A 27,915-nucleotide genomic window follows, 5' to 3' on the forward strand; every position below is an offset into this window, starting at 1 on the left:
GGGCAGAGGGTCTTAAAAATTCGGTCTATTTTGCAGCCAGACACCTTTTTAACTGAAAAATAAATTCCTCTCAATACATATATGTTATGAAAATAAATGTATTTTTATTTGTAAAAAAATATTTAGAATTATTTGATTTGATAACTCGGATTCCCCAATTTTGAGCAGCCAGCTCTCCTCTATCAGAGGATACAGGTTTTTACACTGAGGAAAGAGCTGTCTGCTTCCCATTTACATTAGCCCAATGATTGGCTAGTGTCTTTGTGATTGACAGAGGAGAGAACATATGCCATTCTTTTCAGCCAGATTTGCCCTATTGGACTCTTACAGAGCTTTTTTTAGTCTGGAACTTTCCATTGACACTGTATGGTAGGTCCATGTCGCCATTATTTATTGGTTACCTGTTCTTGAGTTAGTTTAATATTAAACCAACTCAAACCTTTTCTTTGTTATTATAGTCATTATTGTTAATAACTACATAATAACTATATAATAAATAACTGTCATAAATATAAGAGGTTTGATAATGGCGGATTTCGATTAAGGGGCTCCCCACCACTCTTGGCATCATTAGTACCTCCATTATGTTCACTGAAACAGTGAAGTTAATGGATACAGTCATAAAGCTGATTCAGACTGGGCAGCGTAATCTAACCTTGAACACACCTGAAGTCCTCGCAGGTAGCCAGGTTCCTGCAATGGCTCATTGTAATGGCTGATCTGTACTGCATTCCATAGGCTGGCTTGCTTCCAGTCCTGCAGTTCCTCCAAGGGCTCCAAATCTAATATTCTCTCATTAATGGAGCTTGAAGTGGCATGCCTGTGCTATGGTGCATTGTGTGCCCAGCTGTATGCACAGCAGCACAGTGGTAGATTACAATGTGAAAACTGTAATGACATTGATACAATTATGGGGCATTTCATTTGCGTTCCTTGGAAAGAATGCTGGTATTTGGAACAGCAGGTTAATAATGTAAACTGGCCAGATTTCACAGCGTGCATTGTGAATTAGCATGGAAGGCACCGAGCGTTATCGTTGAGCAACACCCAAATAGAAATATTTAGCTCCAGCTTTTGTTGACACAAGCTTGGGAAATCTGGAGGTCTTAACTGATCAAATGGTGTATGTTATAACAGATCAGTAGTGTATGACTTTGAGAGTTAGCTATCTGCCAAAGTCAACAAACTCTGGTTGGAAAGACTCCATGTCTCATTACATCTAACAGCATTGTGGCTAGTGTTGTTGCCAATTAGGTTACATGGTTACTTCACACTGCCCCATGTATAATATAAGAAGTCTTAATCCACAGAGCTGTTCAATTTCCAAACAGAATTTCGATTTATTTTCTATAAATGCAGATCTGACATTCGCCCCAGCTAATTCAGATCAAAGTTTATACTAAACCATAAGCATGTGTTTTAGTGGGTTATCATTTTTATAGTTTAGTTCAATTTTAATTGTATAGCACTTGTCATAAAGCAGCTTTAAAGAAATCTAACAAAAATCAGAAAAAATTCTAAAGTTTAAAAATTTTTTATTTATATTTATCCCTAATGAGCAAGCCAGTGGCGACACTGGAAAGGAGAAAACTCCCTGAGACAACACAAGGAAGAAACCTTTATATAACCTTTATAACTCTTATAAATCATTTCCCTTCTATATCTCTACACTATACAGTCAAGTGCTTTTGTGTAACCAGGAGCTTTTGTGCAATTTATAAACATGAGCTTCAGCATAATTTCTAGCAACTTATTATTTTTATAGTAACTTATTCACAGGGACTTGGTGTATCTTCTCCACTTTCCTGTGCGATAATTAAACAAAGAAAAATTGTAAAAAAAAAAAAAAAATGTTATGTTAAGTTTAACGGTAAAGTTTTCTGCAGAGAGATGCTTATTTTACAATTATGGGAGGAGTGTCTAATGTCAGCGCTTCATAACAGTCAGTAAGCTGTGTAACATGGGAGACTCTTCAGTATAGATGAGGATGTTTGGTCATGTGACAAGTTGCATGAAGCTGGTGAAGGAATGATGCTTGCTTATAACAGATGTAACTTATAAATTATATGAACAATATATAATACAATATTAAATGTAACTAGAAATTGATAAAAAAGCATGAATCATGACTAACTTTAAAATGAAATGGCAGACTGCTGTGGGAGAAATGAAATAAAACACTTCAGGATTTGCTGTTATTGGAAACATATATAAACTGTAACAGCATGCCTGTTATGTTTTGTTCCCCCACTTAACTCAAAGCACTTTTGCATCATCACACCGGTCAGTTCTTCTGGGCACCCAAACACTTTTTCCATTATGACCTTCGTGATGAAAAAAAAAAGTGATCTGTTGCTCACTGTCCATCTGTCCAAATTACATGAAGCTGCCCTCCTGGTGATGGACAGTCAGTGCTGTGGAGGAGAGAAGAGAGGAGAGGAGAGCGGTCTGCTCTGAAACTGTGGTTAAAGAGGAAGCTCCACCTGTTTGTCTCCAGCAGTGCAGCGGAGATGCTCTCCATTCCTCTCCCTCTTATCTTTAAGCTCTTTGCATGAAAGGCACCGAGTGAACGCTTCCAGCTTTGAAGGCGCCCCTGTATCAATTCCTCTGAGGAGCTTCCTCTCCTGGGCGTTCAGGTGCAGAGACCGGCTAAGAGCTCTGCCGCTAGCTTTTGGATCGGCTCGCACACCATGACTGGAGGGCACCGAACGAAAAGGTCAGCCTCATTTTAATAACACAACCATTTGCGCCGGCGCTCTCTTTCAGCACCATTGGCATTTCCCTCAAGTTGCCAAACTTCATTTCCCTCAAGCCGGAGGGGTACAAAGGTGCTGACGAGCAACAGAGTGAAATTGTTGCAAGGCACCGCCATCAATATTTCTGGGCTTATTTAATATCCACAGCAATGCATTTTACTATTCTGTAAATAAACTCTCCACTGATGCTGCCCACTCTCATAGATTTTTTTCTTGGAGATTATTTCACTGCTGCAGGAACCAGATTTCAGAGCATAGAGAAAGCGTAGTGTTTAAACCCCATGGAGGGAATGGGGTTCATTTTTCCTGCTTTAAGCCGAGTTGGGCCTAAGGGCAGTTGCCTGGATGATGATCAGGACTTGTCTGTGCCACAGAAAGGTCAGGCACGAGCACTGATTTTCAGTCAATGCTCTATGGAAGGTGTAGTAGGAAGTGCTGGTCCTGGCCTGGCATGCGATGAAAACAAATAAACCTCTGGAGAAAAAATCAGCAACAGCAAAGAACAGGGTTTGGGTAATAATGGGCAAAAGATTCTGCATTTCTCAAACTTTTGGACAGTAATGGCATTTTTGAAAATACAATATAATAAAAATCTATCTTCCACCCTCTCTTGAGAAACCCTAAAATGTTCTATGTCTTACCCATACAACCCAGTGTTTTCCTTGGAGACAGACAATGAGGAAGCTCTTTAGGAACTGAAGAACCCTTAAGAGGAACCTATTTCTTAGGGAATACAGTATAGACGGAAGAGTGAACCCTTAAACAGATAACTTAAAAAGATTCCATTTAGGAACTGAAGTGCCCCCAAGAGGAAACTTTTCCTTTTTACTAAGAAAGAAAAATGGCATAGAAGGAGTAAGCAGAGCATCTGAGGAACACCTAATAATAATAATATTTTTAGACTGTTTAGTATAGAAGGCATAACGAACCCCTTCAAATAGAGAAAGTGAAACCTATTTAGGAACTGAAGAACCCTTAAGAGGAACCCTATTCTTTAGGGAATACAGTATAGAGGGTATATTAAACCTTTAAACATTGCTAGAAACCGAGAAACCCTTAAGAACAGCAATATTTTTAGACTGTGTAGTATAGACTGTATAGTGAGTTCTTCCGCTTAATATAGAGAAAGCAGAACCTCTTTAGGAACGGAAGAACCCCCAAGAGGAAGCCTATTTCTTCTTTAGAGTATAGCTTAGAGGCTATATTGAAAACATAAAAAACACAGTCAAAGCGTAGATGAATGCTTCTGCGCCATGTTGCTGCCAATCACCGTGCTCCATGATGCTCTCGGAGCTACTCTGATAATAAAGAATACATGAAGACTCTCAATCGTGAACCAAACATACTGGTGCACCAAATGCACAAAGCATCTACCTGTGCTGCAGTTTTATGGAAAATAAGAAAATGTGTCTATTTTTTGATGGACACATTTCCACCAGTGGACCTCCCATCACTAGCGCAGAAGAACAGGGCCACCAGAGGCGAGGAGAAACCAGCAGCGTGAGACAGAGTCAGAGCTTCATTACTGAAGAACGGAGGCCTGTTTAATGTTTTGGCACTCGCTCAGCGCTGGGTCTGATCTAACGTGTATACACAGAGAAAAATGCAGACAACACCATTATTAAAATGAGTGAAATACCCTGACAAGGCGTTTTCTTTGGTAGGAATCCTCCAGAGATCCAGAGAAACTCAAATTAACACAATTATACACCACTAACCTCAAGTGTAATCAATCAGACAAGTAATCTCATGATAGTGTCTTCAGCTTTGAACTGAAGCTACAAAGGCTAATGTAGCTAAATAAAAATGGAAATGTGGTTTATGGAGGTTATTAACTTCTGTAATCTAAAGAAGGGCTAAGCTGTACACTGTGGTGTTATGGAATCCACCAGAATCACTGTTTTAGTAAAATTTGGAATCATTCCAGCCTTCCCACAATGGAAAGCAGGGAATTATGCAGATATTTACGGTTTCACATGAACTAGTAAATACCTAGAAGTGCTGAAATTGCTAACAGGAAAATCCTAGCAGACGGTGAGATAAACTGAATTTTAACATAAAACCCCCAAGCAGAGTATGTCATTGGACTACACTACATCCCCCCCCCCCGCCTGTTGTGAAACCTTGTGTATTGAGGTTTCACAACACAAAGTTCACCGAGATACTGCCAAAGGTTTTGGGACACCCCTCCAAATCATTGTTTTTCAGGGGTTGGGCTTGACCACTTAGTTCCAGTGAACGGAACTCTTAATGCTTCAGCTTATCAAGACATTTTGGACAATTTCATGCTCTTTCTGGGAACCTTGTGGAAAGCCTTCCCAGAAGAGTTTAAGCTGTTACATCAGTAAAGGGCGGGACAACTCCATATTACATTCATAAGCATGTAAAGGCAGACGTTCCAAAACCTTTGCCAATATATTGTAGAGTTAGCAAAAAGTGTAATTAATCGCTAACAGAAGTGAACGCATGCCTCTTCCCCTGAAAAAGTATTTAAGTGTCTCCAGTGTCACAGTAGCAAAGAAACAAAGATGGGAACACTGCAGATATTGGCACCACTGTGTACAGAGTAGATTTAACAAATACAGACATGATACTTCAATCACTACACAGCCAAAAGTTTGTGGACACTTGATCATAATACTCATATGTGCTTTTTTCTTCAGTGTCTCATCTCAGACTTATCCTCTCTTTTGCTGTGGATGTCTGATCATTCAGCCATAAGAGCTTTAGTGAGATCAGACACTGATGTAGGGTGAGGAGGCCAGTTTACCTAACGGTGTTCAGTGCGGTTGAGGTCAGGGCTCTGTGCTGGTCACACTAGATCTTGCACTTCAATCATTGTGAGCTCTGTCTTCATAGAGGTCACAACGATTGAAGGGTGTGGTGGTCATGTGTCCATATACTTTTGGCCAAATGTAGAAGTTGAAGAGCAAAAATCTGGAAAGCAGGACATCAGATATTGCCAATCGACTGCATTTGGGGTGAGTGGAAACTTATAAATGAGATTTTGAATGAAAAGTCAAGATTGAACCAACGAAGCTATTTTTATAGATGGTTAATATACTCCTGTTTTCACAATTTAAATCAGAGAAACCTTCACTGAAAGCACCACGCATTACTTACACTGCACCTCCAGGTATTTCTGAGCTTGAAAGTCCTTGACTGCTGGGTGGTCGACGATGCAGACGACAGGAATGCCGTCGTCCTCCTTCGTAACAGTGAGCCTTACCCAGCTGGTTACAGTGAACATCCTGTCATACGTGGGCTCCACTTTGGAGTTTCCTATAAGAGTAAGAGAGAAAAAAACAGAAGAACAGTGGTGCATTTAACCTCAATGTAACCTCTTTCATCCTCTCTCGTTCCTCTCGTTTCAGCATATCCTCTGTTTAACTGGAAAACCAGCAGCAGTCTTGCAGTGCTAGTTGCTATGCCTCCCTGAATTTATTCAGCCACGTTAACAACAGCATAAACAATGCACAAGGAGACTAAATGTGCCTCTCAAGGATACATAACACAACTCAGCAAATCACCATTGTGTAGAGTTAATAAGCTAGCGTAGGGGGTGTGGGCTGAAGCAAGGGTTGAACAAACCCCAGCTATGCGCCATGAGGGGCTGTGAGAGCTGCAGAAAACCCACACGCTTTCTGTGTGTATGTTGTGAATTGCAAGTGTTGTGGCTCTGCAGGATTCTGACTACAGCAGCACAAGACCAGGAGCACATTAAGGGCTCAGAGCCACTCTACAACCTACAACCACACCGAGAGATGAAAGGCAGGTGGGCAAAAGAGAAAAGAAGAACAAAACGCAAACAGAAATTGTGCTGTGTTATCACTTTTTTCACCACGAACCCTGAACTGGAGTGAGAGAGCTGCCATGATAAATCATTATAATTGGTGATGTATTGAAATTGCTAAAGGAAAAAAAAGAAAGAAGGTAAAGGGCAAAATCAAACTAGTGATTAGAAGAAAGAAAGAAAGAAAGAAAGAAAGAAAGAAAGAAAGAAAGAAAGAAAGAAAGAAGGAAAGAAAGAAAGAAAGAAAGAAAGAAAGAAGTTGAAGTAGTAATGTAAGTTGTGTTGAAGTGGTGAGTGTGTGATGTGTTGAAGTGGTGAGTGTGTGTTGTGTTGAAGTGGTGAGTGTGTGATGTGTTGAAGTGGTGAGTGTGTGATGTGTTGAAGTGGTGAGTGTGTGTTGTGTTGAAGTGGTGAGTGTGTGATGTGTTGAAGTGGTGAGTGTGTGATGTGTTGAAGTGGTGAGTGTGTATTGTGTTGAAGTGGTGAGTGTGTGTTGTGTTGAAGTGGTGAGTGTGTGTTGTAGTGGCGAGTGTGTGATGGGTTGAAGTGGCGAGTGTGTGATGTAGTGGTGAGTGTGTGTTGTGTTGAAGTGGTGAGTGTGTATTGTGTTGAAGTGGTGAGTGTGTGATGTGTTGAAGTGGTGAGTGTGTGTTGTGTTGAAGTGGTGAGTGTGTGTTGTGTTGAAGTGGTGAGTGTGTGTTGTGTTGAAGTGGTGAGTGTGTGATGTGTTGAAGTGGTGAGTGTGTGATGTGTTGAAGTGGTGAGTGTGTATTGTGTTGAAGTGGTGAGTGTGTGATGTGTTGAAGTGGTGAGTGTGTGTTGTAGTGGTGAGTGTGTGTTGTGTTGAAGTGGTGAGTGTGTGTTGTAGTGGTGAGTGTGTGTTGTGTTGAAGTGGTGAGTGTGTATTGTGTTGAAGTGGTGAGTGTGTGTTGTAGTGGTGAGTGTGTGTTGTGTTGATGTGGTGAGTGTGTGTTGTAGTGGTGAGTGTGTGTTGTGTTGAAGTGGTGAGTGTGTGATGTGTTGAAGTGGTGAGTGTGTATTGTGTTGAAGTGGTGAGTGTGTGTTGTGTTGAAGTGGTGAGTGTGTGTTGTAGTGGCGAGTGTGTGATGTAGTGGTGAGTGTGTGTTGTGTTGAAGTGGTGAGTGTGTATTGTGTTGAAGTGGTGAGTGTGTGATGTGTTGAAGTGGTGAGTGTGTGTTGTGTTGAAGTGGTGAGTGTGTGATGTGTTGAAGTGGTGAGTGTGTATTGTGTTGAAGTGGTGAGTGTGTGTTGTGTTGAAGTGGTGAGTGTGTGTTGTAGTGGCGAGTGTGTGATGGGTTGAAGTGGCGAGTGTGTGATGTAGTGGTGAGTGTGTGTTGTGTTGAAGTGGTGAGTGTGTATTGTGTTGAAGTGGTGAGTGTGTGATGTGTTGAAGTGGTGAGTGTGTGTTGTGTTGAAGTGGTGAGTGTGTGATGTGTTGAAGTGGTGAGTGTGTATTGTGTTGAAGTGCCGAGTGTGTATTGTGTTGAAGTGGTGAGTGTGTGTTGTGTTGAAGTGGTGAGTGTGTGTTGTGTTGAAGTGGTGAGTGTGTGTTGTGTTGAAGTGGTGAGTGTGTGATGTGTTGAAGTGGTGAGTGTGTGTTGTGTTGAAGTGGTGAGTGTGTGATGTGTTGAAGTGGTGAGTGTGTATTGTGTTGAAGCGGTGAGTGTGTGATGTGCTGAAGTGGTGAGTGTGTGTTGAAGTGGTGAGTGTGTATTGTGTTGTAGTGGTGAGTGTGTGTTGTAGTGGTGAGTGTGTGTTGTAGTGGTGAGTGTGTATTGTGTTGAAGTGGTGAGTGTGTGATGTGTTGAAGTGGTGAGTGTGTGTTGTGTTGAAGTGGTGAGTGTGTGTTGTGTTGAAGTGGTGAGTGTGTGTTGTAGTGGTGAGTGTGTGTTGTAGTGGTGAGTGTGTGTTGTGTTGACGTGGTGAGTGTGTGATGTGTTGAAGTGGCGAGTGTGTGTTGTAGTGGTGAGTGTGTGTTGTAGTGGTGAGTGTGTGTTGTGTTGAAGTGGTGAGTGTGTGATGTGTTGAAGTGGTGAGTGTGTGATGTGTTGAAGTGGTGAGTGTGTATTGTGTTGAAGTGGTGAGTGTGTGTTGTAGTGGTGAGTGTGTGTTGTGTTGAAGTGGTGAGTGTGTATTGTGTTGAAGTGGTGAGTGTGTATTGTGTTGAAGTGGTGAGTGTGTATTGTGTTGAAGTGGTGAGTGTGTATTGTGTTGAAGTGGTGAGTGTGTATTGTGTTGAAGTGGCGAGTGTGTATTGTGTTGAAGTGGTGAGTGTGTATTGTGTTGAAGTGGTGAGTGTGTGATGTGTTGAAGTGGTGAGTGTGTGTTGTGTTGAAGTGGTGAGTGTGTGATGTGTTGAAGTGGTGAGTGTGTATTGTGTTGAAGTGGTGAGTGTGTGTTGTGTTGAAGTGGTGAGTGTGTGTTGTAGTGGCGAGTGTGTGATGGGTTGAAGTGGCGAGTGTGTGATGTAGTGGTGAGTGTGTGTTGTGTTGAAGTGGTGAGTGTGTATTGTGTTGAAGTGGTGAGTGTGTGATGTGTTGAAGTGGTGAGTGTGTGTTGTGTTGAAGTGGTGAGTGTGTGATGTGTTGAAGTGGTGAGTGTGTATTGTGTTGAAGTGCCGAGTGTGTATTGTGTTGAAGTGGTGAGTGTGTGTTGTGTTGAAGTGGTGAGTGTGTGTTGTGTTGAAGTGGTGAGTGTGTGTTGTGTTGAAGTGGTGAGTGTGTGATGTGTTGAAGTGGTGAGTGTGTGTTGTGTTGAAGTGGTGAGTGTGTGATGTGTTGAAGTGGTGAGTGTGTATTGTGTTGAAGTGGTGAGTGTGTGATGTGTTGAAGTGGTGAGTGTGTGTTGTAGTGGTGAGTGTGTGTTGTGTTGAAGTGGTGAGTGTGTGTTGTAGTGGCGAGTGTGTGTTGTAGTGGTGAGTGTGTGTTGTGTTGAAGTGGTGAGTGTGTGATGTGTTGAAGTGGCGAGTGTGTATTGTGTTGAAGTGGTGAGTGTGTGTTGTGTTGAAGTGGTGAGTGTGTGTTGTAGTGGTGAGTGTGTGTTGTGTTGAAGTGGTGAGTGTGTGATGTGTTGAAGTGGCGAGTGTGTGTTGTAGTGGTGAGTGTGTGTTGTGTTGAAGTGGTGAGTGTGTGATGTGTTGAAGTGGCGAGTGTGTATTGTGTTGAAGTGGTGAGTGTGTGTTGTGTTGAAGTGGTGAGTGTGTGTTGTAGTGGTGAGTGTGTGTTGTGTTGAAGTGGTGAGTGTGTGTTGTGTTGAAGTGGCGAGTGTGTATTGTGTTGAAGTGGTGAGTGTGTGATGTGTTGAAGTGGTGAGTGTGTATTGTGTTGAAGTGGTGGGTGTGTGATGTGTTGAAGTGGCGAGTGTGTATTGTGTTGAAGTGGTGAGTGTGTGTTGTGTTGAAGTGGTGAGTGTGTGATGTGTTGAAGTGGTGAGTGTGTATTGTGTTGAAGTGGTGAGTGTGTGTTGTGTTGAAGTGGTGAGTGTGTGTTGTAGTGGCGAGTGTGTGATGGGTTGAAGTGGCGAGTGTGTGATGTAGTGGTGAGTGTGTGTTGTGTTGAAGTGGTGAGTGTGTATTGTGTTGAAGTGGTGAGTGTGTGATGTGTTGAAGTGGTGAGTGTGTGTTGTGTTGAAGTGGTGAGTGTGTGATGTGTTGAAGTGGTGAGTGTGTATTGTGTTGAAGTGCCGAGTGTGTATTGTGTTGAAGTGGTGAGTGTGTGTTGTGTTGAAGTGGTGAGTGTGTGTTGTGTTGAAGTGGTGAGTGTGTGATGTGTTGAAGTGGTGAGTGTGTGTTGTGTTGAAGTGGTGAGTGTGTGATGTGTTGAAGTGGTGAGTGTGTATTGTGTTGAAGTGGTGAGTGTGTGATGTGTTGAAGTGGTGAGTGTGTGTTGTAGTGGTGAGTGTGTGTTGTGTTGAAGTGGTGAGTGTGTGTTGTAGTGGCGAGTGTGTGTTGTAGTGGTGAGTGTGTGTTGTGTTGAAGTGGTGAGTGTGTGATGTGTTGAAGTGGCGAGTGTGTATTGTGTTGAAGTGGTGAGTGTGTGTTGTGTTGAAGTGGTGAGTGTGTGTTGTAGTGGTGAGTGTGTGTTGTGTTGAAGTGGTGGGTGTGTGATGTGTTGAAGTGGCGAGTGTGTATTGTGTTGAAGTGGTGAGTGTGTGTTGTGTTGAAGTGGTGAGTGTGTGTTGTAGTGGTGAGTGTGTGTTGTAGTGGTGAGTGTGTGTTGTGTTGAAGTGGTGAGTGTGTGTTGTGTTGAAGTGGCGAGTGTGTATTGTGTTGAAGTGGTGAGTGTGTGATGTGTTGAAGTGGTGAGTGTGTATTGTGTTGAAGTGGTGGGTGTGTGATGTGTTGAAGTGGCGAGTGTGTATTGTGTTGAAGTGGTGAGTGTGTGTTGTGTTGAAGTGGGAGGTGTGTTGTGTTGAAGTGGTGAGTGTGTGATGTGTTGAAGTGGTGAGTGTGTGATGTGTTGAAGTGGTGAGTGTGTATTGTGTTGAAGTGGTGAGTGTGTGTTGTAGTGGTGAGTGTGTGTTGTGTTGAAGTGGTGAGTGTGTGTTGTGTTGAAGTGGTGAGTGTGTGATGTGTTGAAGTGGTGAGTGTGTATTGTGTTGAAGTGGTGAGTGTGTGTTGTGTTGAAGTGGTGAGTGTGTGTTGTGTTGAAGTGGTGAGTGTGTGTTGTGTTGAAGTGGTGAGTGTGTATTGTGTTGAAGTGGTGAGTGTGTGTTGTGTTGAAGTGGTGAGTGTGTGTTGTAGTGGCGAGTGTGTGATGTGTTGAAGTGGCGAGTGTGTGTTGTAGTGGTGAGTGTGTGTTGTAGTGGTGAGTGTGTGTTGTGTTGAAGTGGTGAGTGTGTATTGTGTTGAAGTGGTGAGTGTGTGTTGTAGTGGTGAGTGTGTATTGTGTTGAAGTGGTGAGTGTGTGATGTGTTGAAGTGGTGAGTGTGTGATGTGTTGTAGTGGTGAGTGTGTGTTGTGTTGAAGTGGTGAGTGTGTATTGTGTTGAAGTGGTGAGTGTGTGTTGTGTTGAAGTGGTGAGTGTGTATTGTGTTGAAGTGGTGAGTGTGTGTTGTGTTGAAGTGGTGAGTGTGTGTTGTAGTGGCGAGTGTGTGATGGGTTGAAGTGGCGAGTGTGTGATGTGTTGAAGTGGCGAGTGTGTGTTGTAGTGGTGAGTGTGTGTTGAAGTGGTGAGTGTGTGATGTGTTGAAGTGGCGAGTGTGTGTTGTAGTGGTGAGTGTGTGTTGTGTTGAAGTGGTGAGTGTGTGATGTGTTGAAGTGGCGAGTGTGTATTGTGTTGAAGTGGTGAGTGTGTGTTGTGTTGTAGTGGTGAGTGTGTGTTGTAGTGGTGAGTGTGTGTTGTGTTGAAGTGGTGAGTGTGTGTTGTGTTGAAGTGGCGAGTGTGTATTGTGTTGAAGTGGTGAGTGTGTGTTGTGTTGAAGTGGTGAGTGTGTGATGTGTTGAAGTGGTGAGTGTGTGTTGTGTTGAAGTGGTGAGTGTGTGATGTGTTGAAGTGGTGAGTGTGTGTTGTGTTGAAGTGGTGAGTGTGTGTTGTGTTGAAGTGGTGAGTGTGTGTTGTAGTGGTGAGTGTGTGTTGTGTTGAAGTGGCGAGTGTGTATTGTGTTGAAGTGGTGAGTGTGTGTTGTGTTGAAGTGGTGAGTGTGTGTTGTAGTGGTGAGTGTGTGTTGTGTTGAAGTGGTGAGTGTGTGTTGTGTTGAAGTGGTGAGTGTGTGATGTGTTGAAGTGGTGAGTGTGTATTGTGTTGAAGTGGTGAGTGTGTGATGTGTTGAAGTGGTGAGTGTGTGTTGTGTTGAAGTGGTGTGTGTGTGATGTGTTGAAGTGGTGAGTGTGTGTTGTGTTGAAGTGGTGAGTGTGTGTTGTAGTGGTGAGTGTGTGTTGTGTTGAAGTGGTGAGTGTGTGATGTGTTGAAGTGGCGAGTGTGTATTGTGTTGAAGTGGTGAGTGTGTGTTGTGTTGAAGTGGTGAGTGTGTGTTGTAGTGGTGAGTGTGTGTTGTGTTGAAGTGGTGAGTGTGTGATGTGTTGAAGTGGCGAGTGTGTATTGTGTTGAAGTGGTGAGTGTGTGTTGTGTTGAAGTGGTGAGTGTGTGTTGTAGTGGTGAGTGTGTGTTGTGTTGAAGTGGCGAGTGTGTATTGTGTTGAAGTGGTGAGTGTGTGTTGAAGTGGTGAGTGTGTGTTGTAGTGGTGAGTGTGTGTTGTGTTGAAGTGGCGAGTGTGTATTGTGTTGAAGTGGTGAGTGTGTGTTGTGTTGAAGTGGCGAGTGTGTATTGTGTTGAAGTGGTGAGTGTGTGTTGTGTTGAAGTGGTGAGTGTGTGTTGTAGTGGTGAGTGTGTGTTGTGTTGAAGTGGTGAGTGTGTGTTGTGTTGAAGTGGTGAGTGTGTGTTGTGTTGAAGTGGTGAGTGTGTGTTGAAGTGGTGAGTGTGTGTTGTAGTGGTGAGTGTGTGTTGTGTTGAAGTGGTGAGTGTGTGATGTGTTGAAGTGGCGAGTGTGTATTGTGTTGAAGTGGTGAGTGTGTGTTGTGTTGTAGTGGTGAGTGTGTGTTGTAGTGGTGAGTGTGTGTTGTGTTGAAGTGGTGAGTGTGTGTTGTGTTGAAGTGGCGAGTGTGTATTGTGTTGAAGTGGTGAGTGTGTGTTGTGTTGAAGTGGTGAGTGTGTGATGTGTTGAAGTGGTGAGTGTGTGTTGTGTTGAAGTGGTGAGTGTGTGATGTGTTGAAGTGGTGAGTGTGTGTTGTGTTGAAGTGGTGAGTGTGTGTTGTGTTGAAGTGGTGAGTGTGTGTTGTAGTGGTGAGTGTGTGTTGTGTTGAAGTGGCGAGTGTGTATTGTGTTGAAGTGGTGAGTGTGTGTTGTGTTGAAGTGGTGAGTGTGTGTTGTGTTGAAGTGGCGAGTGTGTATTGTGTTGAAGTGGTGAGTGTGTGTTGTGTTGAAGTGGTGAGTGTGTGTTGTAGTGGTGAGTGTGTGTTGTGTTGAAGTGGTGAGTGTGTGTTGTGTTGAAGTGGTGAGTGTGTGATGTGTTGAAGTGGTGAGTGTGTATTGTGTTGAAGTGGTGAGTGTGTGATGTGTTGAAGTGGTGAGTGTGTGTTGTGTTGAAGTGGTGTGTGTGTGATGTGTTGAAGTGGTGAGTGTGTGTTGTGTTGAAGTGGTGAGTGTGTGTTGTAGTGGTGAGTGTGTGTTGTGTTGAAGTGGTGAGTGTGTGATGTGTTGAAGTGGCGAGTGTGTATTGTGTTGAAGTGGTGAGTGTGTGTTGTGTTGAAGTGGTGAGTGTGTGTTGTAGTGGTGAGTGTGTGTTGTGTTGAAGTGGTGAGTGTGTGATGTGTTGAAGTGGCGAGTGTGTATTGTGTTGAAGTGGTGAGTGTGTGTTGTGTTGAAGTGGTGAGTGTGTGTTGTAGTGGTGAGTGTGTGTTGTGTTGAAGTGGCGAGTGTGTATTGTGTTGAAGTGGTGAGTGTGTGTTGTGTTGAAGTGGCGAGTGTGTATTGTGTTGAAGTGGTGAGTGTGTGTTGTGTTGAAGTGGTGAGTGTGTGTTGTAGTGGTGAGTGTGTGTTGTGTTGAAGTGGTGAGTGTGTGTTGTGTTGAGTGTGTGTTGTGGTGATGTGGTGAGTGTGTGTTGTGGTGATGTGGTGAGTGTGTGTTGTGTTGAGTGTGTGTTGTGGTGATGTGGTGAGTGTGTGTTGTGGTGATGTGGTGAGTGTGTGTTGTGTTGATGTGGTGAGTGTGTGTTGTGTTGAGTGTGTGTTGTGGTGATGTGGTGAGTGTGTGTTGTGGTGATGTGGTGAGTGTGTGTTGTGTTGAGTGTGTGTTGTGTTGAGTGTGTGTTGTGGTGATGTGGTGAGTGTGTGTTGTGTTGAGTGTGTGTTGTGGTGATGTGGTGAGTGTGTGTTGTGGTGATGTGGTGAGTGTGTGTTGTGTTGAGTGTGTGTTGTGGTGATGTGGTGAGTGTGTGTTGTGGTGATGTGGTGAGTGTGTGTTGTGGTGATGGGGTGAGTGTGTGTTGTGGTGATGTGGTGAGTGTGTGTTGTGGTGATGTGGTGAGTGTGTGTTGTGTTGAAGTGGTGAGTGTGTGTTGTGGTGATGTGGTGAGTGTGTGTTGTGTTGAAGTGGTGAGTGTGTGTTGTGGTGATGTGGTGAGTGTGTGTTGTGTTGAGTGTGTGTTGTGGTGATGTGTTGAGTGTGTGTTGTGGTGATGTGGTGAGTGTGTGTTGTGTTGAGTGTGTGTTGTGGTGATGTGGTGAGTGTGTGTTGTGTTGAGTGTGTGTTGTGGTGATGTGGTGAGTGTGTGTTGTGGTGATGTGGTGAGTGTGTGTTGTGGTGATGTGGTGAGTGTGTGTTGTGGTGATGTGGTGAGTGTGTGTTGTGGTGATGTGTTGAGTGTGTGTTGTGGTGATGTGGTGAGTGTGTGTTGTGGTGATGTGGTGAGTGTGTGTTGTGGTGATGTGGTGAGTGTGTGTTGTGGTGATGGGGTGAGTGTGTGTTGTGGTGATGTGTTGAGTGTGTGTTGTGGTGATGTGGTGAGTGTGTGTTGTGGTGATGTGGTGAGTGTGTGTTGTGGTGATGTGTTGAGTGTGTGTTGTGGTGATGTGGTGAGTGTGTGTCGTGTTGAAGTGGTGAGTGTGTGTTGTGGTGATGTGGTGAGTGTGTGTTGTGGTGATGTGGTGAGTGTGTGTTGTGTTGAAGTGGTGAGTGTGTGTTGTGGTGATGTGGTGAGTGTGTGTTGTGGTGATGTGGTGAGTGTGTGTTGTGTTGAGTGTGTGTTGTGGTGATGTGTTGAGTGTGTGTTGTGGTGATGGGGTGAGTGTGTGTTGTGGTGATGTGGTGAGTGTGTGTTGTGGTGATGTGGTGAGTGTGTGTTGTGGTGATGTGTTGAGTGTGTGTTGTGGTGATGTGGTGAGTGTGTGTTGTGGTGATGTGGTGAGTGTGTGTTGTGTTGAGTGTGTGTTGTGGTGATGTGTTGAGTGTGTGTTGTGTTGAAGTGGTGAGTGTGTGTTGTGGTGATGTGGTGAGTGTGTGTTGTGGTGATGTGGTGAGTGTGTGTTGTGGTGATGTGGTGAGTGTGTGTTGTGGTGATGTGGTGAGTGTGTGTTGTGGTGATGTGGTGAGTGTGTGTTGTGGTGATGTGGTGAGTGTGTGTTGTGGTGATGTGTTGAGTGTGTGTTGTGGTGATGTGGTGAGTGTGTGTTGTGGTGATGTGTTGAGTGTGTGTTGTGGTGATGTGGTGAGTGTGTGTTGTGGTGATGTGTTGAGTGTGTGTTGTGGTGATGTGGTGAGTGTGTGTTGTGGTGATGTGTTGAGTGTGTGTTGTGGTGATGTGGTGAGTGTGTGTTGTGGTGATGTGTTGAGTGTGTGTTGTGGTGATGTGGTGAGTGTGTGTTGTGGTGATGTGGTGAGTGTGTGTTGTGGTGATGTGGTGAGTGTGTGTTGTGTTGAAGTGGTGAGTGTGTGTTGTGGTGATGTGGTGAGTGTGTGTTGTGTTGAGTGTGTGTTGTGGTGATGTGTTGAGTGTGTGTTGTGGTGATGTGTTGAGTGTGTGTTGTGTTGAAGTGGTGAGTGTGTGTTGTGGTGATGTGGTGAGTGTGTGTTGTGGTGATGTGGTGAGTGTGTGTTGTGGTGATGTGGTGAGTGTGTGTTGTGGTGATGTGGTGAGTGTGTGTTGTGGTGATGTGTTGAGTGTGTGTTGTGGTGATGTGGTGAGTGTGTGTTGTGGTGATGTGGTGAGTGTGTGTTGTGGTGATGTGGTGAGTGTGTGTTGTGGTGATGTGGTGAGTGTGTGTTGTGGTGATGTGGTGAGTGTGTGTTGTGGTGATGTGTTGAGTGTGTGTTGTGGTGATGTGGTGAGTGTGTGTTGTGGTGATGTCAGTTGTGGTGATGTGGTGAGTGTGTGTTGTGGTGATGTGGTGAGTGTGTGTTGTGGTGATGTGTTGAGTGTGTGTTGTGGTGATGTGGTGAGTGTGTGTTGTGGTGATGTGGTGAGTGTGTGTTGTGGTGATGTGGTGAGTGTGTGTTGTGGTGATGTGGTGAGTGTGTGTTGTGGTGATGTGGTGAGTGTGTGTTGTGGTGATGTGGTGAGTGTGTGTTGTGGTGATGTGGTGAGTGTGTGTTGTGGTGATGTCAGTTGTGGTGATGTGGTGAGTGTGTGTTGTGGTGATGTGGTGAGTGTGTGTTGTGGTGATGTGGTGAGTGTGTGTTGTGGTGATGTGGTGAGTGTGTGTTGTGGTGATGTGGTGAGTGTGTGATGTTTGGACAGCTGGAACACAGAGACCAGCCTCACTGCACAGCTGCACCTGCAGATCAGCGCTAATACAATCCAAATCCATACACCTTTAATGAGAGTCCCTTCACACCATATTAACAGATGACTGGTGACAGCACTGTGAAAGCCTACAGTAATATGCACAGCTCTGCTCCCTCCTGGGCTGGAGCTGACTACCTGTAGCATTCCTTCAACCGGAGGATAATCAGAGGGAAGACGATTCCCAGCCTGTGATTACGCGGTGTGCTTCACGAGTGCTTTAATAGAGCCGGTGTTTTCCTCATTCTAATGTCAACCTCCCACAATGCCCCAATCGCACCTGCTAGAGATATAATCACGGGTCAATCACTGTCATTCACAACTTTCTTCATCTCAATATCAGCTTGGCATTTTCGAAATGCAACTGTGTGCGCTGATTAGGTCTGATAACACGATGCTACAGGAGGCTGAACATCAAAGAAAGCGCACTAGTGACTGATTTCAGCACTTAGCCTGCTCAGAGCCTGGCCTCGCTCGTGCTCCCTTCATCCTCCGTCAGTCCTGACGCTCCGTTGTAATTTTACCTCGTTAGACAGAATGAGCTGAGGATTCAGGGGTGAACTTGTGGCACTGAGGAACCTTTTTTTTTTTTTTTAAATGCTGCACACCTTTCTAAAAATACATTTCTTATCCATTTAGCGCATTTTAGCTTGTTGGCAGGTTAGCTGAAATGGTAGGTTATATTTCTGCATGTAGACAGCGGGCTAATGACTGTCTAGCCTCCCGCTGGCCATCACCCATCCTGCCTCTGTCTCTCATCTGGCAGCAGAAGATTAATAACTCTGAATTTTTTTTTAAATCCATTGTCCCTTATCTTTCTTTTAGCTCATCTTACTAGCACCAGGCATATCGCTGTGTGTGCCAGGTGCAAATGAGAAATATTAAAAGCAGCACAAAACAGGACTGAGGTGTGTGTGTGTGTGTATGTGTGTGTGTGTGTGTGTGTGTGTGGTTGTGGTTGTGTGAGTCCAGAGCTTTGCATGGCGGGGCAGCTGAGTTTACATTCCAGGGCTGGATGGGTGTAACCTTTAAATGATATTTAAAAAAGCCTGATTATCCTGAAGGTAATTAGGCTGAATGATGAGAACATTTAATTAAAAATAAATCCGCAAGGCGCCCAGGCCAAAAGCAATTTCCAGACGGTGAGTGCCGGCGCTAGGCTGGTCGTGTTGCTTCCTTACTCTATTATTTTTCTTGCTCATTTCCCATCTCACTCTTCATTCTTGTCTCTTAAAAGAGTGCAGAACAGTCAAACACATCTGTCCATCTCTAATACCAGGTACATCCCTGACCCTGATCTCTGCTGCTCACCATGCATGTTAAAGAGAAAATGATGATGTGGATTTGTCCTGCTGCTAGTCACACTGGAAATAAATTCAGGTCTGAAGTACAGTGAGGACTGAGATTAAGTCACGCTGATCGTAAAGTCAGGTCTGAGGTGAAGTTGGGCCTAAGGTAATCGTCAAACTGGGATAAAGTCACGTCTGGGGTTAAATCAGAACTGAGATTAAGTCACGTTGAATGTAAAGTCGGGTCTGAGGTAAACTTGAGACTTAGGTAAAGTGAGGACTAATGTAAAGTTAAAGTCAGGTCTGAGGTAAACATGGTACTGAGGTCATATTAATTCTGAGGTGAACTTGAGACCAAGGTAAAGTCAGGACTACTGTAACGTCAGGTCTGGGGTAAAGTCAGAACTGAGGTAAAGTCAGGTCTGAGGTAAAGCCTGGCTGAGGTTAAGTCAAGTTGAATATAGTCAGGCTGGGTGAGATTAAGTCAAGCAGAATGGAAAGTAAGGCCTGAGGTAAAGTCATGTCTGAGGTAAAGTGGGGTCTGAGGTAAACTTTAGACTTAGGTAAAGTGAGGACTAATGTAAAGTCAAATCTGAGGTAAACATGGTACTGAGGTTATGTCAGTTCTGAGGTGAACATGAGACTAAGGTAAAGTCAGGACAACTGTAACGTCAGGTGTGAGGTAAAATCAGAACTGAGGTAATGTCAGGTCTGAGCTAAAGCCTGGTTTGAGGTAAAGACTGTTCTAAGGTTAAGTCAAGCTGAATGTAAAGTAAGGCCTGAGGTAAAGTAAAGTCTGAGGTAAAGCCTGGCTGAGGTTAGGTCAAGCTGAATGGAAAGTAAGGTCTAAGGTAAAGTCAGGTCTGAGGTAAAGTCAGGCTGAGGTAAGGTCTGAGGTAGATTGTGCTTTGTGTAGTTCTGTGAGCTGCTGCTCTCCCTTGTACTGTAATAAGCAGTGTGTACTTGTCTAGACAGCCCTGCGTCTCAGGTGCTGTCTTTCATTGGGTCTCACTGGTGCTCCTGCACAAAGCTGCACTCGTTTAAAATGAGAAGGTGTTAGAAAAATTGCAGGGCACATGGCTGTGCACAGAGTACAGCGGGGAAAACGTGTTAGAACAGCAGCTATATCCAAAGAGCACAAAACTGCTAAATCAGTCAAATGGAATAAACGTGCCATGGCTGCGAATCCTGCGCTGAAGTCTAATAAGTCTGTGTGTTACATGTGTAATAACACACCTTGCAGCTCTTTGTCTCCCTTCATCCATCTGATGGTGGCGGCCGGTTTGCTGCCCATAGCTGTGCAGGTCATCTCCGTCTCGTTGCCCTCTCTTACGATGTCCTCACGAGACTCGATGATTGGGTTGCCTGGTGGGACTGCGGGGAGCAAACACAGATGACGATGGGTTACAGGGTCGAGCTGTCAATCATCCATTACAACCAAGTCCAAAACAGACAAGAATGCTGCATTGCTTTCTAGAAGGTTCTGTGACTTATGTAGTATAAATGTAGTGTGTTATAGATGTTTTTTGTCATAGTCCAGTTGTGACTAACACCCTAACTTCATACCCTTCATATCATCCCTACCTTCAGTGAGCTAGCTAGGTTGTATAAGTAACATTTAGCTACTACAAAAATAGCCTGTTCCTCTAGTTAAGATGTAAGAACTAATTCTGTTTCTACCACATGTCACTGTGTAATGCTACCCAGATACCCATTTAGCTTGCTAGTTACTCACTGAAACAAAATAATTAGACTACAAGCTAGCTCGCTATAGTGAACAGTTAGAGTGCTTTTACATGCAGTAGTATTAACTTTTTTCACTAGAGTAACATTTTGGTTGAATTTTTGTTCCCTAATAATGATTGTGTGCAGAAGGTTTATGTGATAGCTTAATTCTTCCTTTTTAGCCCTTAGTTCTGTTGTCTTATGCATCTCTGTGTCTTTTTGTGGCACCATGGTCCTAGAGGAACCATGAGGTCCTATTTCATTTTGTCATGCTGTGCTGTTCATATATATATATATACTGACTAGGAATAACATTATGACCACCTGCCTAATATTGTGTTGGTCCCCCTTTTGCTGCCAAAACAGCCCTGACCCGTCCTGCACTGTGTATTCTGACCCCTTTCTATCAGAACTAGCATTAACTTCTTCAGCAGTTTGATCAACAGTAGCTCGTCTGTTGGATCGGATCACACGGGTCAGCCTTCTCTCCCCACGTGCATCAATGAGCCTCGGCCGCCCATGACCCTGTCACCGGTTCACCACTGTTCCCTCCTTGGACCACTTTTGATAGATACTGACCACTGCAGACCGGGAACACCCCACAAGAGCTGCAGTTTTGGAGATGCTCTGATCCAGTGGTCTAACAAACACAATTTGGCCCTTTTGGTCAAACTCGCTCAAATCCTTACGCTTGTCCATTTTTCCTGCTTCTAACATCAACTTTGAGGACAAAATGTTGACTTGCTGCCTAATATATCCCACCCACTAACAGGTGCCATGATGAGGAGATCACCAGTCTTATTCACTTCACCTCCACTGGTCATAATGTTATGGCTGATCGGTGTATATATATGTTCTAAATGACAATAAAAGCTTCATCAGATGTTTCACACATGAAAAATTATTAACGTGGTAATAATAAATGAGGGACTTCATCATCATTACTCAAATAATCACTTTTAAACAACTAGTGACATTTAAAACCCAAAAATGTTTTTTGAATAATCCAGTCAGGGTCAGGGTCATTTCTTCAAAGGACGCAGGACAGTTGTGCTCCCGTACCTGAATAGCGGAATGACCCGTGTTAGATACTGCATCTGTGCCAGGTGAAGTGGTTATGCAGATTTTCGAGAGCTTTCCAAAATCCTGCCATGTAGTACTAGTGTGTCTAAGTGTTTGTAGCATCAGAGCAGTACTTCACACTGTAACTAAGGCAGCAAGTCTCAGAGGTCTCTGGTTAACATGGATAGAAAATATTTGTTGAAGTTTCTCAGTTATGACAGCTCATAAACACCGCTCTGATAAAACATGATGAAGCGCTACAGGATGTGATGCTGCCTGGTTACTGCCGCGCCCTGAACCTCGGGCTGTTAAACTGAATGAGACAAGGACATGTTCAGGGACAGAGGTGTGTTGCTGCCTGTTTGTTTCCAGCAGGAGTTTGTGTATGTGTGTTTGACTCGTACTCAGCACAGTGATGTCGGCGTAGGCCTCCTGTGGAGGGTCCGTGTAGAGCTGACACACGTATCTGCCCTCGTCCGAGAGAGACACGTTGGACAGAGCAACACGCAGCTCATTGTCTGAGAAGTTGACCAGCTGAAAGCGAGAGTCCTTCAAGGCTGTGTGAGAGAGGGGGGGGGAGGGAGAGAGGGTTATGGGTGAAAAAGCACATCATAAAGAATTCGATGCCATTGCTTGACCTTTCACTATACGTGTGTGTGTGTGTGTGTGTGTGTGTGTGTGTGTGTGTGTGTGAGTGAGCGTGTACATTTTATTTAAACCTTTAGACCGAATATCCCCACTATGTTAGGGCAGTAGTAAAAGTACTGATAATCACCTAGACCTGACAAAATGATTGTTTTTACTTCTTCAATTCAGATCATTTCAGGTTACTGAGGTTCAGTAAAGTAGAGGCTTTAATGTTAGTGTCAGTAAGCACAGCATCAGCATGTCCAAATGTCCCCACAAGGACGAGGAGCATCTAAAGATCTGTCTGGTCCCTACAAAGAACGCTTTTATTTTTAAGAAACTGCAGCTTTTATTAAAAGTAAAATAAAGAAATAAATAATGAAATAAAGGCTTTAGTATGGTAATATACTGTAGTAAAGCTCAGGTCTGTGATAAATGAACTGAATAACTGAGATTTAGGTTTTACATTTAGGTTTAAGTATAGCACTGATTACCTCCATTATTAAAAATGTTAATGAAAGGTCTTCACAAGGAAAACAAACACGTGTGTGTGGGAATGTGTATTTCTAACACAAAAGAAGTTGTCTGATGGTGAAATTGGTGGTGGTGGTTGTAGTGGTGGTGGTGGTGCTGGTGGTAGTAGTGGTGGTAGTGGTGCTGGTGGTGGTGCTGGTGGTAGTAGTGGTGGTGGTGGTGGTGCTGGTGGTGGTGCTGGTGGTAGTAGTGGTGGTAGTGGTGCTGGTGGTGGTGCTGGTGGTAGTAGTGGTGGTGGTGCTGGTGGTAGTAGTGGTGCTGGTGGTGGTGGTAGAAGTGGTGGTAGTGGTGCTGGTGGTGGTGCTGGTGGTAGTAGTGGTGCTGGTGGTAGTGGTGCTGGTGGTAGTAGTGCTGGTGGTGGTGCTGGTGGTAGTGGTGCTGGTGCTGGTGCTGGTGGTAGTAGTGCTGGTGGTGGTGCTGGTGGTAGTAGTGGTGATAGTGGTGCTGGTGGTAGTAGTGGTGGTAGTGGTGCTGGTGGTGTTGCTGGTGGTAGTAGTGGTGGTAGTGGTGCTGGTGGTGTTGCTGGTGGTAGTAGTGGTGGTAGTGGTGCTGGTGGTGGTAGTGGTGGTAGTGGTGCTGGTGGTAGTAGTGGTGGTAGTGGTGCTGGTGGTGGTGCTGGGGGTGGTAGTGGTGGTAGTGGTGCTGGTGGTAGTAGTGGTGGTAGTGGTGGTAGTGGTGCTGGTGGTAGTAGTGGTGGTAGTGGTGGTGGTAGTGGTGGTAGTGGTGCTGGTGGTAGTAGTGGTGGTAGTGGTGCTGGTGGTGGTGCTGGTGGTGGTAGTGGTGCTGGTGGTAGTAGTGGTGGTAGTGGTGGTAGTGGTGCTGGTGGTAGTAGTGGTGGTAGTGGTGGTAGGGGTGCTGGTGGTAGTAGTGGTGGTAGTGGTGCTGGTGGTAGTAGTGGTGGTAGTGGTGGTAGTGGTGCTGGTGGTAGTAGTGGGGGTAGTGGTGCTGGTGGTAGTAGTGGTAGTAGTGGTGGGAGTGGTGCTGGTGGTAGTAGTGGTGGTAGTGGTGGTAGTGGTGCTGGTGGTGGTAGTGGTGGTAGTGGTGCTGGTGGTAGTAGTGGTGGTAGTGGTGGTAGTGGTGCTGGTGGTGGTGCTGGTGGTGGTAGTGGTGCTGGTGGTGGTAGTGGTGGTAGTGGTGCTGGTGGTGGTGCTGGTGGTGGTAGTGGTGCTGGTGGTAGTAGTGGTGGTAGTGGTGCTGGTGGTAGTAGTGGTGGTAGTGGTGGTAGGGGTGCTGGTGGTAGTAGTGGTGGTAGTGGTGCTGGTGGTAGTAGTGGTGGTAGTGGTGCTGGTGGTAGTAGTGGTGGTAGTGGTGCTGGTGGTAGTAGTGGTGGTAGTGGTGGTAGTGGTGCTGGTGGTAGTAGTGGTGGTAGTGGTGGTAGTGGTGCTGGTGGTGGTAGTGGTGGTAGTGGTGCTGGTGGTAGTAGTGGTGGTAGTGGTGGTAGTGGTGCTGGTGGTGGTGCTGGTGGTGGTAGTGGTGCTGGTGGTGGTGCTGGTGGGGGTAGTGGTGGGTGGTGCTGGTGGTAGTAGTGGTGGTAGTGGTGCTGGTGGTAGTAGTGGTGGTAGTGGTGCTGGTGGTGGTGCTGGTGGTGGTAGTGGTGGTAGTGGTGCTGGTGGTGGTGCTGGTGGTGGTAGTGGTGGTAGTGGTGCAGGTGGTAGTAGTGGTGGTAGTGGTGCTGGTGGTAGTAGTGGTGGTAGTGGTGCTGGTGGTGGTGCTGGTGGTGGTAGTGGTGCTGGTGGTAGTAGTGGTGGTAGTGGTGGTAGTGGTGCTGGTGGTGGTGCTGGTGGTGGTAGTGGTGCTGGTGGTGGTGCTGGTGGTGGTAGTGGTGGTGGTGCTGGTGGTAGTAGTGGTGGTAGTGGTGCTGGTGGTAGTAGTGGTGGTAGTGGTGCTGGTGGTGGTGCTGGTGGTGGTAGGGGTGGTAGTGGTGGTAGTGGTGCTGGTGGTGGTAGTGGTGGTAGTGGTGCAGGTGGTAGTAGTGGTGGTAGTGGTGCTGGTGGTAGTAGTGGTGGTAGTGGTGCTGGTGGTGGTGCTGGTGGTGGTAGTGGTGGTAGTGGTGCTGGTGGTGGTGCTGGTGGTGGTAGTGGTGGTAGTGGTGCAGGTGGTAGTAGTGGTGGTAGTGGTGCTGGTGGTAGTAGTGGTGGTAGTGGTGCTGGTGGTGGTGCTGGTGGTGGTAGTGGTGGTAGTGGTGCTGGTGGTAGTAGTGGTGGTAGTGGTGCTGGTGGTGGTGCTGGTGGTGGTAGTGGTGGTAGTGGTGCTGGTGGTAGTAGTGGTGGTAGTGGTGCTGGTGGTAGTAGTGGTGGTAGTGGTGGTAGGGGTGCTGGTGGTAGTAGTGGTGGTAGTGGTGCTGGTGGTAGTAGTGGTGGTAGTGGTGGTAGTGGTGCTGGTGGTAGTAGTGGTGGTAGTGGTGCTGGTGGTAGTAGTGGTGGTAGTGGTGCTGGTGGTAGTAGTGGTGGTAGTGGTGGTAGTGGTGCTGGTGGTAGTAGTGGTGGTAGTGGTGGTAGTGGTGCTGGTGGTAGTGGTGGTAGTGGTGCTGGTGGTAGTAGTGGTGGTAGTGGTGCTGGTGGTAGTAGTGGTGGTAGTGGTGGTAGTGGTGCTGGTGGTGGTAGTGGTGGTAGTGGTGCTGGTGGTAGTAGTGGTGGTAGTGGTGGTAGTGGTGCTGGTGGTGGTGCTGGTGGTGGTAGTGGTGCTGGTGGTGGTGCTGGTGGTGGTAGTGGTGGTGGTGCTGGTGGTAGTAGTGGTGGTAGTGGTGCTGGTGGTAGTAGTGGTGGTAGTGGTGGTAGTGGTGCTGGTGGTGGTGCTGGTGGTGGTAGTGGTGCTGGTGGTGGTGCTGGTGGTGGTAGTGGTGGTGGTGCTGGTGGTAGTAGTGGTGGTAGTGGTGCTGGTGGTAGTAGTGGTGGTAGTGGTGGTAGTGGTGCTGGTGGTGGTGCTGGTGGTGGTAGTGGTGCTGGTGGTGGTGCTGGTGGTGGTAGTGGTGGTGGTGCTGGTGGTAGTAGTGGTGGTAGTGGTGCTGGTGGTAGTAGTGGTGGTAGTGGTGGTAGTGGTGCTGGTGGTGGTGCTGGTGGTGGTAGTGGTGGTAGTGGTGCAGGTGGTAGTAGTGGTGGTAGTGGTGCTGGTGGTAGTAGTGGTGGTAGTGGTGCTGGTGGTGGTGCTGTTGGTGGTAGTGGTGCTGGTGGTGGTGGTAGTGGTGGTAGTGGTGCTGGTGGTGGTGGTAGTGGTGGTAGTGGTGCTGGTGGTGGTGGTAGTGGTGCTGGTGGTGGTGGTAGTGGTGGTAGTGGTGCTGGTGGTGGTGGTAGTGGTGCTGGTGGTGGTTTAAAGATATAAAGCCTGAAAAAAACTGTATGCTCAGAGCCAACAACTAAAAGCAATAAAACCTGTGATTCTTAAACTCTTTGAACCCACTGGACTCTTTCTAGGAACAAAATAAAACCCCCTCAACACAACCCCTCAGGATCACAGCACAAATTAATTATGCATATTAGGCAAATATGTACTAGCAGATTTATTTACCGGAGTCACGACAGCTTTTTGTTCCTGAACTTTCCGCCCACAGTCGCAACACATTAAAATGTAAATGCAAAACCTTCTGCATCGCATAAACACTGCTTATTTATTTTTTTCTTTTTTAAGTAACATTGCAGGTAGACTTGAGCTTATTTCACTTATTATTATTATTATTATTATTACTATAATTAAAGCCATTCAATTAATGTGACCAATTAGGCTTAATATTATAATAATTAAATAACAACTATAACAGTGAGAATCACTAAAATAACAACAACAATAATAATAATAATAATAATAATAATAATAATAATAATAATAATAATAATACCATCATCTTCAGCAACAACAATAATAATAAAATATGAAAACCTGCTGACTATAAAACATTTCAAATCAAACTATTAAATGCACAGAAGATACTTTAGAAAGCAGCGCTTTAAGAACAAAAATCGGATGCTACCTGAGACGGGACAGTCATAAACAGTTTCTGCTGCTTTCACTATGTCAATGTTTAATGTTTAATATCTGCAAACAGGGAAAATTTAAATAACAAGAAATCTATAATACTAATTTATCATAAAAACAATGGGTGACAGTGACAGGACTCTAAATAAAAATCTCTTGATGGATATTTGGATAAATGAATGAATTGAAGGAAGAAAGGAAGGGAGGAAGGGAGGGAGGGAGTAAGGAAGGAAGAAAGGAAGGAAGGAGCGAAAATATATGATAATCAGAATCAAATTAACTCACTCTGTTTTAGATATGTTTGAACAAGGGTCACATGACATGTCACATGACACTGGACACAAGCTTCAGATGTCTAGAACCTCAATTTTTTTTTTGCAATCAATCAAAAATGTTATGGCTTCCAGAGGCAGGAGGTTTCCAAAGGAAAAAAATTTCATTACCTTGTTGAAAAACTAGATATATTTAAATGTCCTCAGCATGGACAAGGCTTTGAACTTAAATGTGGAAATGTGAACAGACACGTGGTCCATTTCTTTAAAAGTCCAGCTTATCTCCTAACCCAGCAACAGCACGGTGTGACATCCTAGACACTTCCTCACTCAGTCAATTTAGCAGAAGCAACCTTGTTTCTCCCTCAAGGAGGAAGTTCTAGTGAGAGGCACATGCTGATCCCAACTTCATGGTCTTCAAATGGAGTTCAGGGCCTCTCTCCTAATTATACAGAGTCAGGAGAAAAAAAAACAAAAACACTTTTTCCAGAGTCCGCTCCCCCAAGAATAATGAGGAGTCCATTAGGCTTGCTTTCACGCTGAACATGATAGAGAAGTGTGTGGGGCAGAGTGAGAGAGAGAGAGAGAGACACAGAGAACAAGACAGAGAGAGAAAAGAGAGAGAGGAAAAAAGAGAGATAAAAGCATGCCCCCCCACTGTCAGATAAATTCCAGCAGAACATTTATGACAATGAGAGATGTTCTTGCCGGTACTGGCTAAGTTCAAAGACGCTGGAGTAAAGAGAACAAATAAATAAATAAATAAATAAATGTATCCGGAGGAAATAAATAAAGAAATAATCAGTTATCATTAGAGCTTTTTGAGGCGATGGGTTTCCTCTGAGCGAGTGCCGACAGAGCGACGTGTTGATTGTCCCGGGCTCCAGCTGGTTAACCGTGCTCTTTAAATTTTATAGCCCAAGAGAAGGAAAAAAAGTGTTACTAGAGCTACATTGGCAGAGCTGAAAAAGGAAGAGGACTTCATCATCGCTTGGAGTGTGACTGGACTTTTTTTCTTCTTCCTTCCGATCCTCTCTTCCAAGCATGACCCCCCACACACTTTGCCTGCAGTTGTTCATCCATCCAGAGCACGTGAAGCTGGATTAACCAGCCTCTTTGTCTGTATTTCTCTCTTCCCACAGTTGTCAGTCTTCCTTTTCTCCCATGGCCCATAGCCTCGACATGTAGAGCCAGCGCTGGAGGATAAAATATCTTTCTCACCTTTGATCGTGTCTTCGGGCTGGTGTGATCTTCAAACGAATACACAAATAAATAAAACATCCCCGGTGTGTAGCTGTACGCGTGCAGGCTCTCAGGTGAAGGAGAGCGTAAAGCAGAGTGTAAAGCATGGGAAAGGAGAAGGCCTTCTGGCTGTGGCGGTCTGTCTGAGCCCTCGCTCCGTTCCCTCCACCTCATGTGGCGTGTCTTTTATGTGCTATTAGAATAATGTGGGACTAATTAGAGTGGCCGGCTTGAAAGCTAGAATCTGGCTGTCAGAGGGAGGGCAGGGAGGCGCTAATGATTTAATTTAATTTATTGATTGGGAACGTGCGGGGGGATTAAAGCAAACTGATAAGGGGCAAGCAGCCAA

The 27,915-nt window shown here is 45.1% G+C and overlaps 1 protein-coding gene across 11 annotated transcripts in view; it reads right to left on the reverse strand.

Annotated features, from left to right (window-relative positions):
- The window catches only part of cadm1a (cell adhesion molecule 1a), a 312,964-nt gene that overhangs the window by 45,597 nt on the left and 239,452 nt on the right, over positions 1–27,915 (reverse strand). For all 11 annotated transcript variants that reach the window (XM_058414921.1, XM_058414928.1, XM_058414927.1 and 8 more), the window contains 3 exons: positions 21,327–21,479; positions 19,372–19,509; positions 5,880–6,038 (listed from right to left, as the gene is read on the reverse strand). In XM_058414921.1, the coding sequence (XP_058270904.1) occupies positions 5,880–6,038; positions 19,372–19,509; positions 21,327–21,479 (450 nt within the window). The remainder of the gene's footprint in view (positions 1–5,879; positions 6,039–19,371; positions 19,510–21,326; positions 21,480–27,915) is intronic.

Source organism: Hemibagrus wyckioides, linkage group LG18 (assembly GCF_019097595.1).
Source record: "Hemibagrus wyckioides isolate EC202008001 linkage group LG18, SWU_Hwy_1.0, whole genome shotgun sequence".
NCBI lineage: Eukaryota > Metazoa > Chordata > Actinopteri > Siluriformes > Bagridae > Hemibagrus > Hemibagrus wyckioides.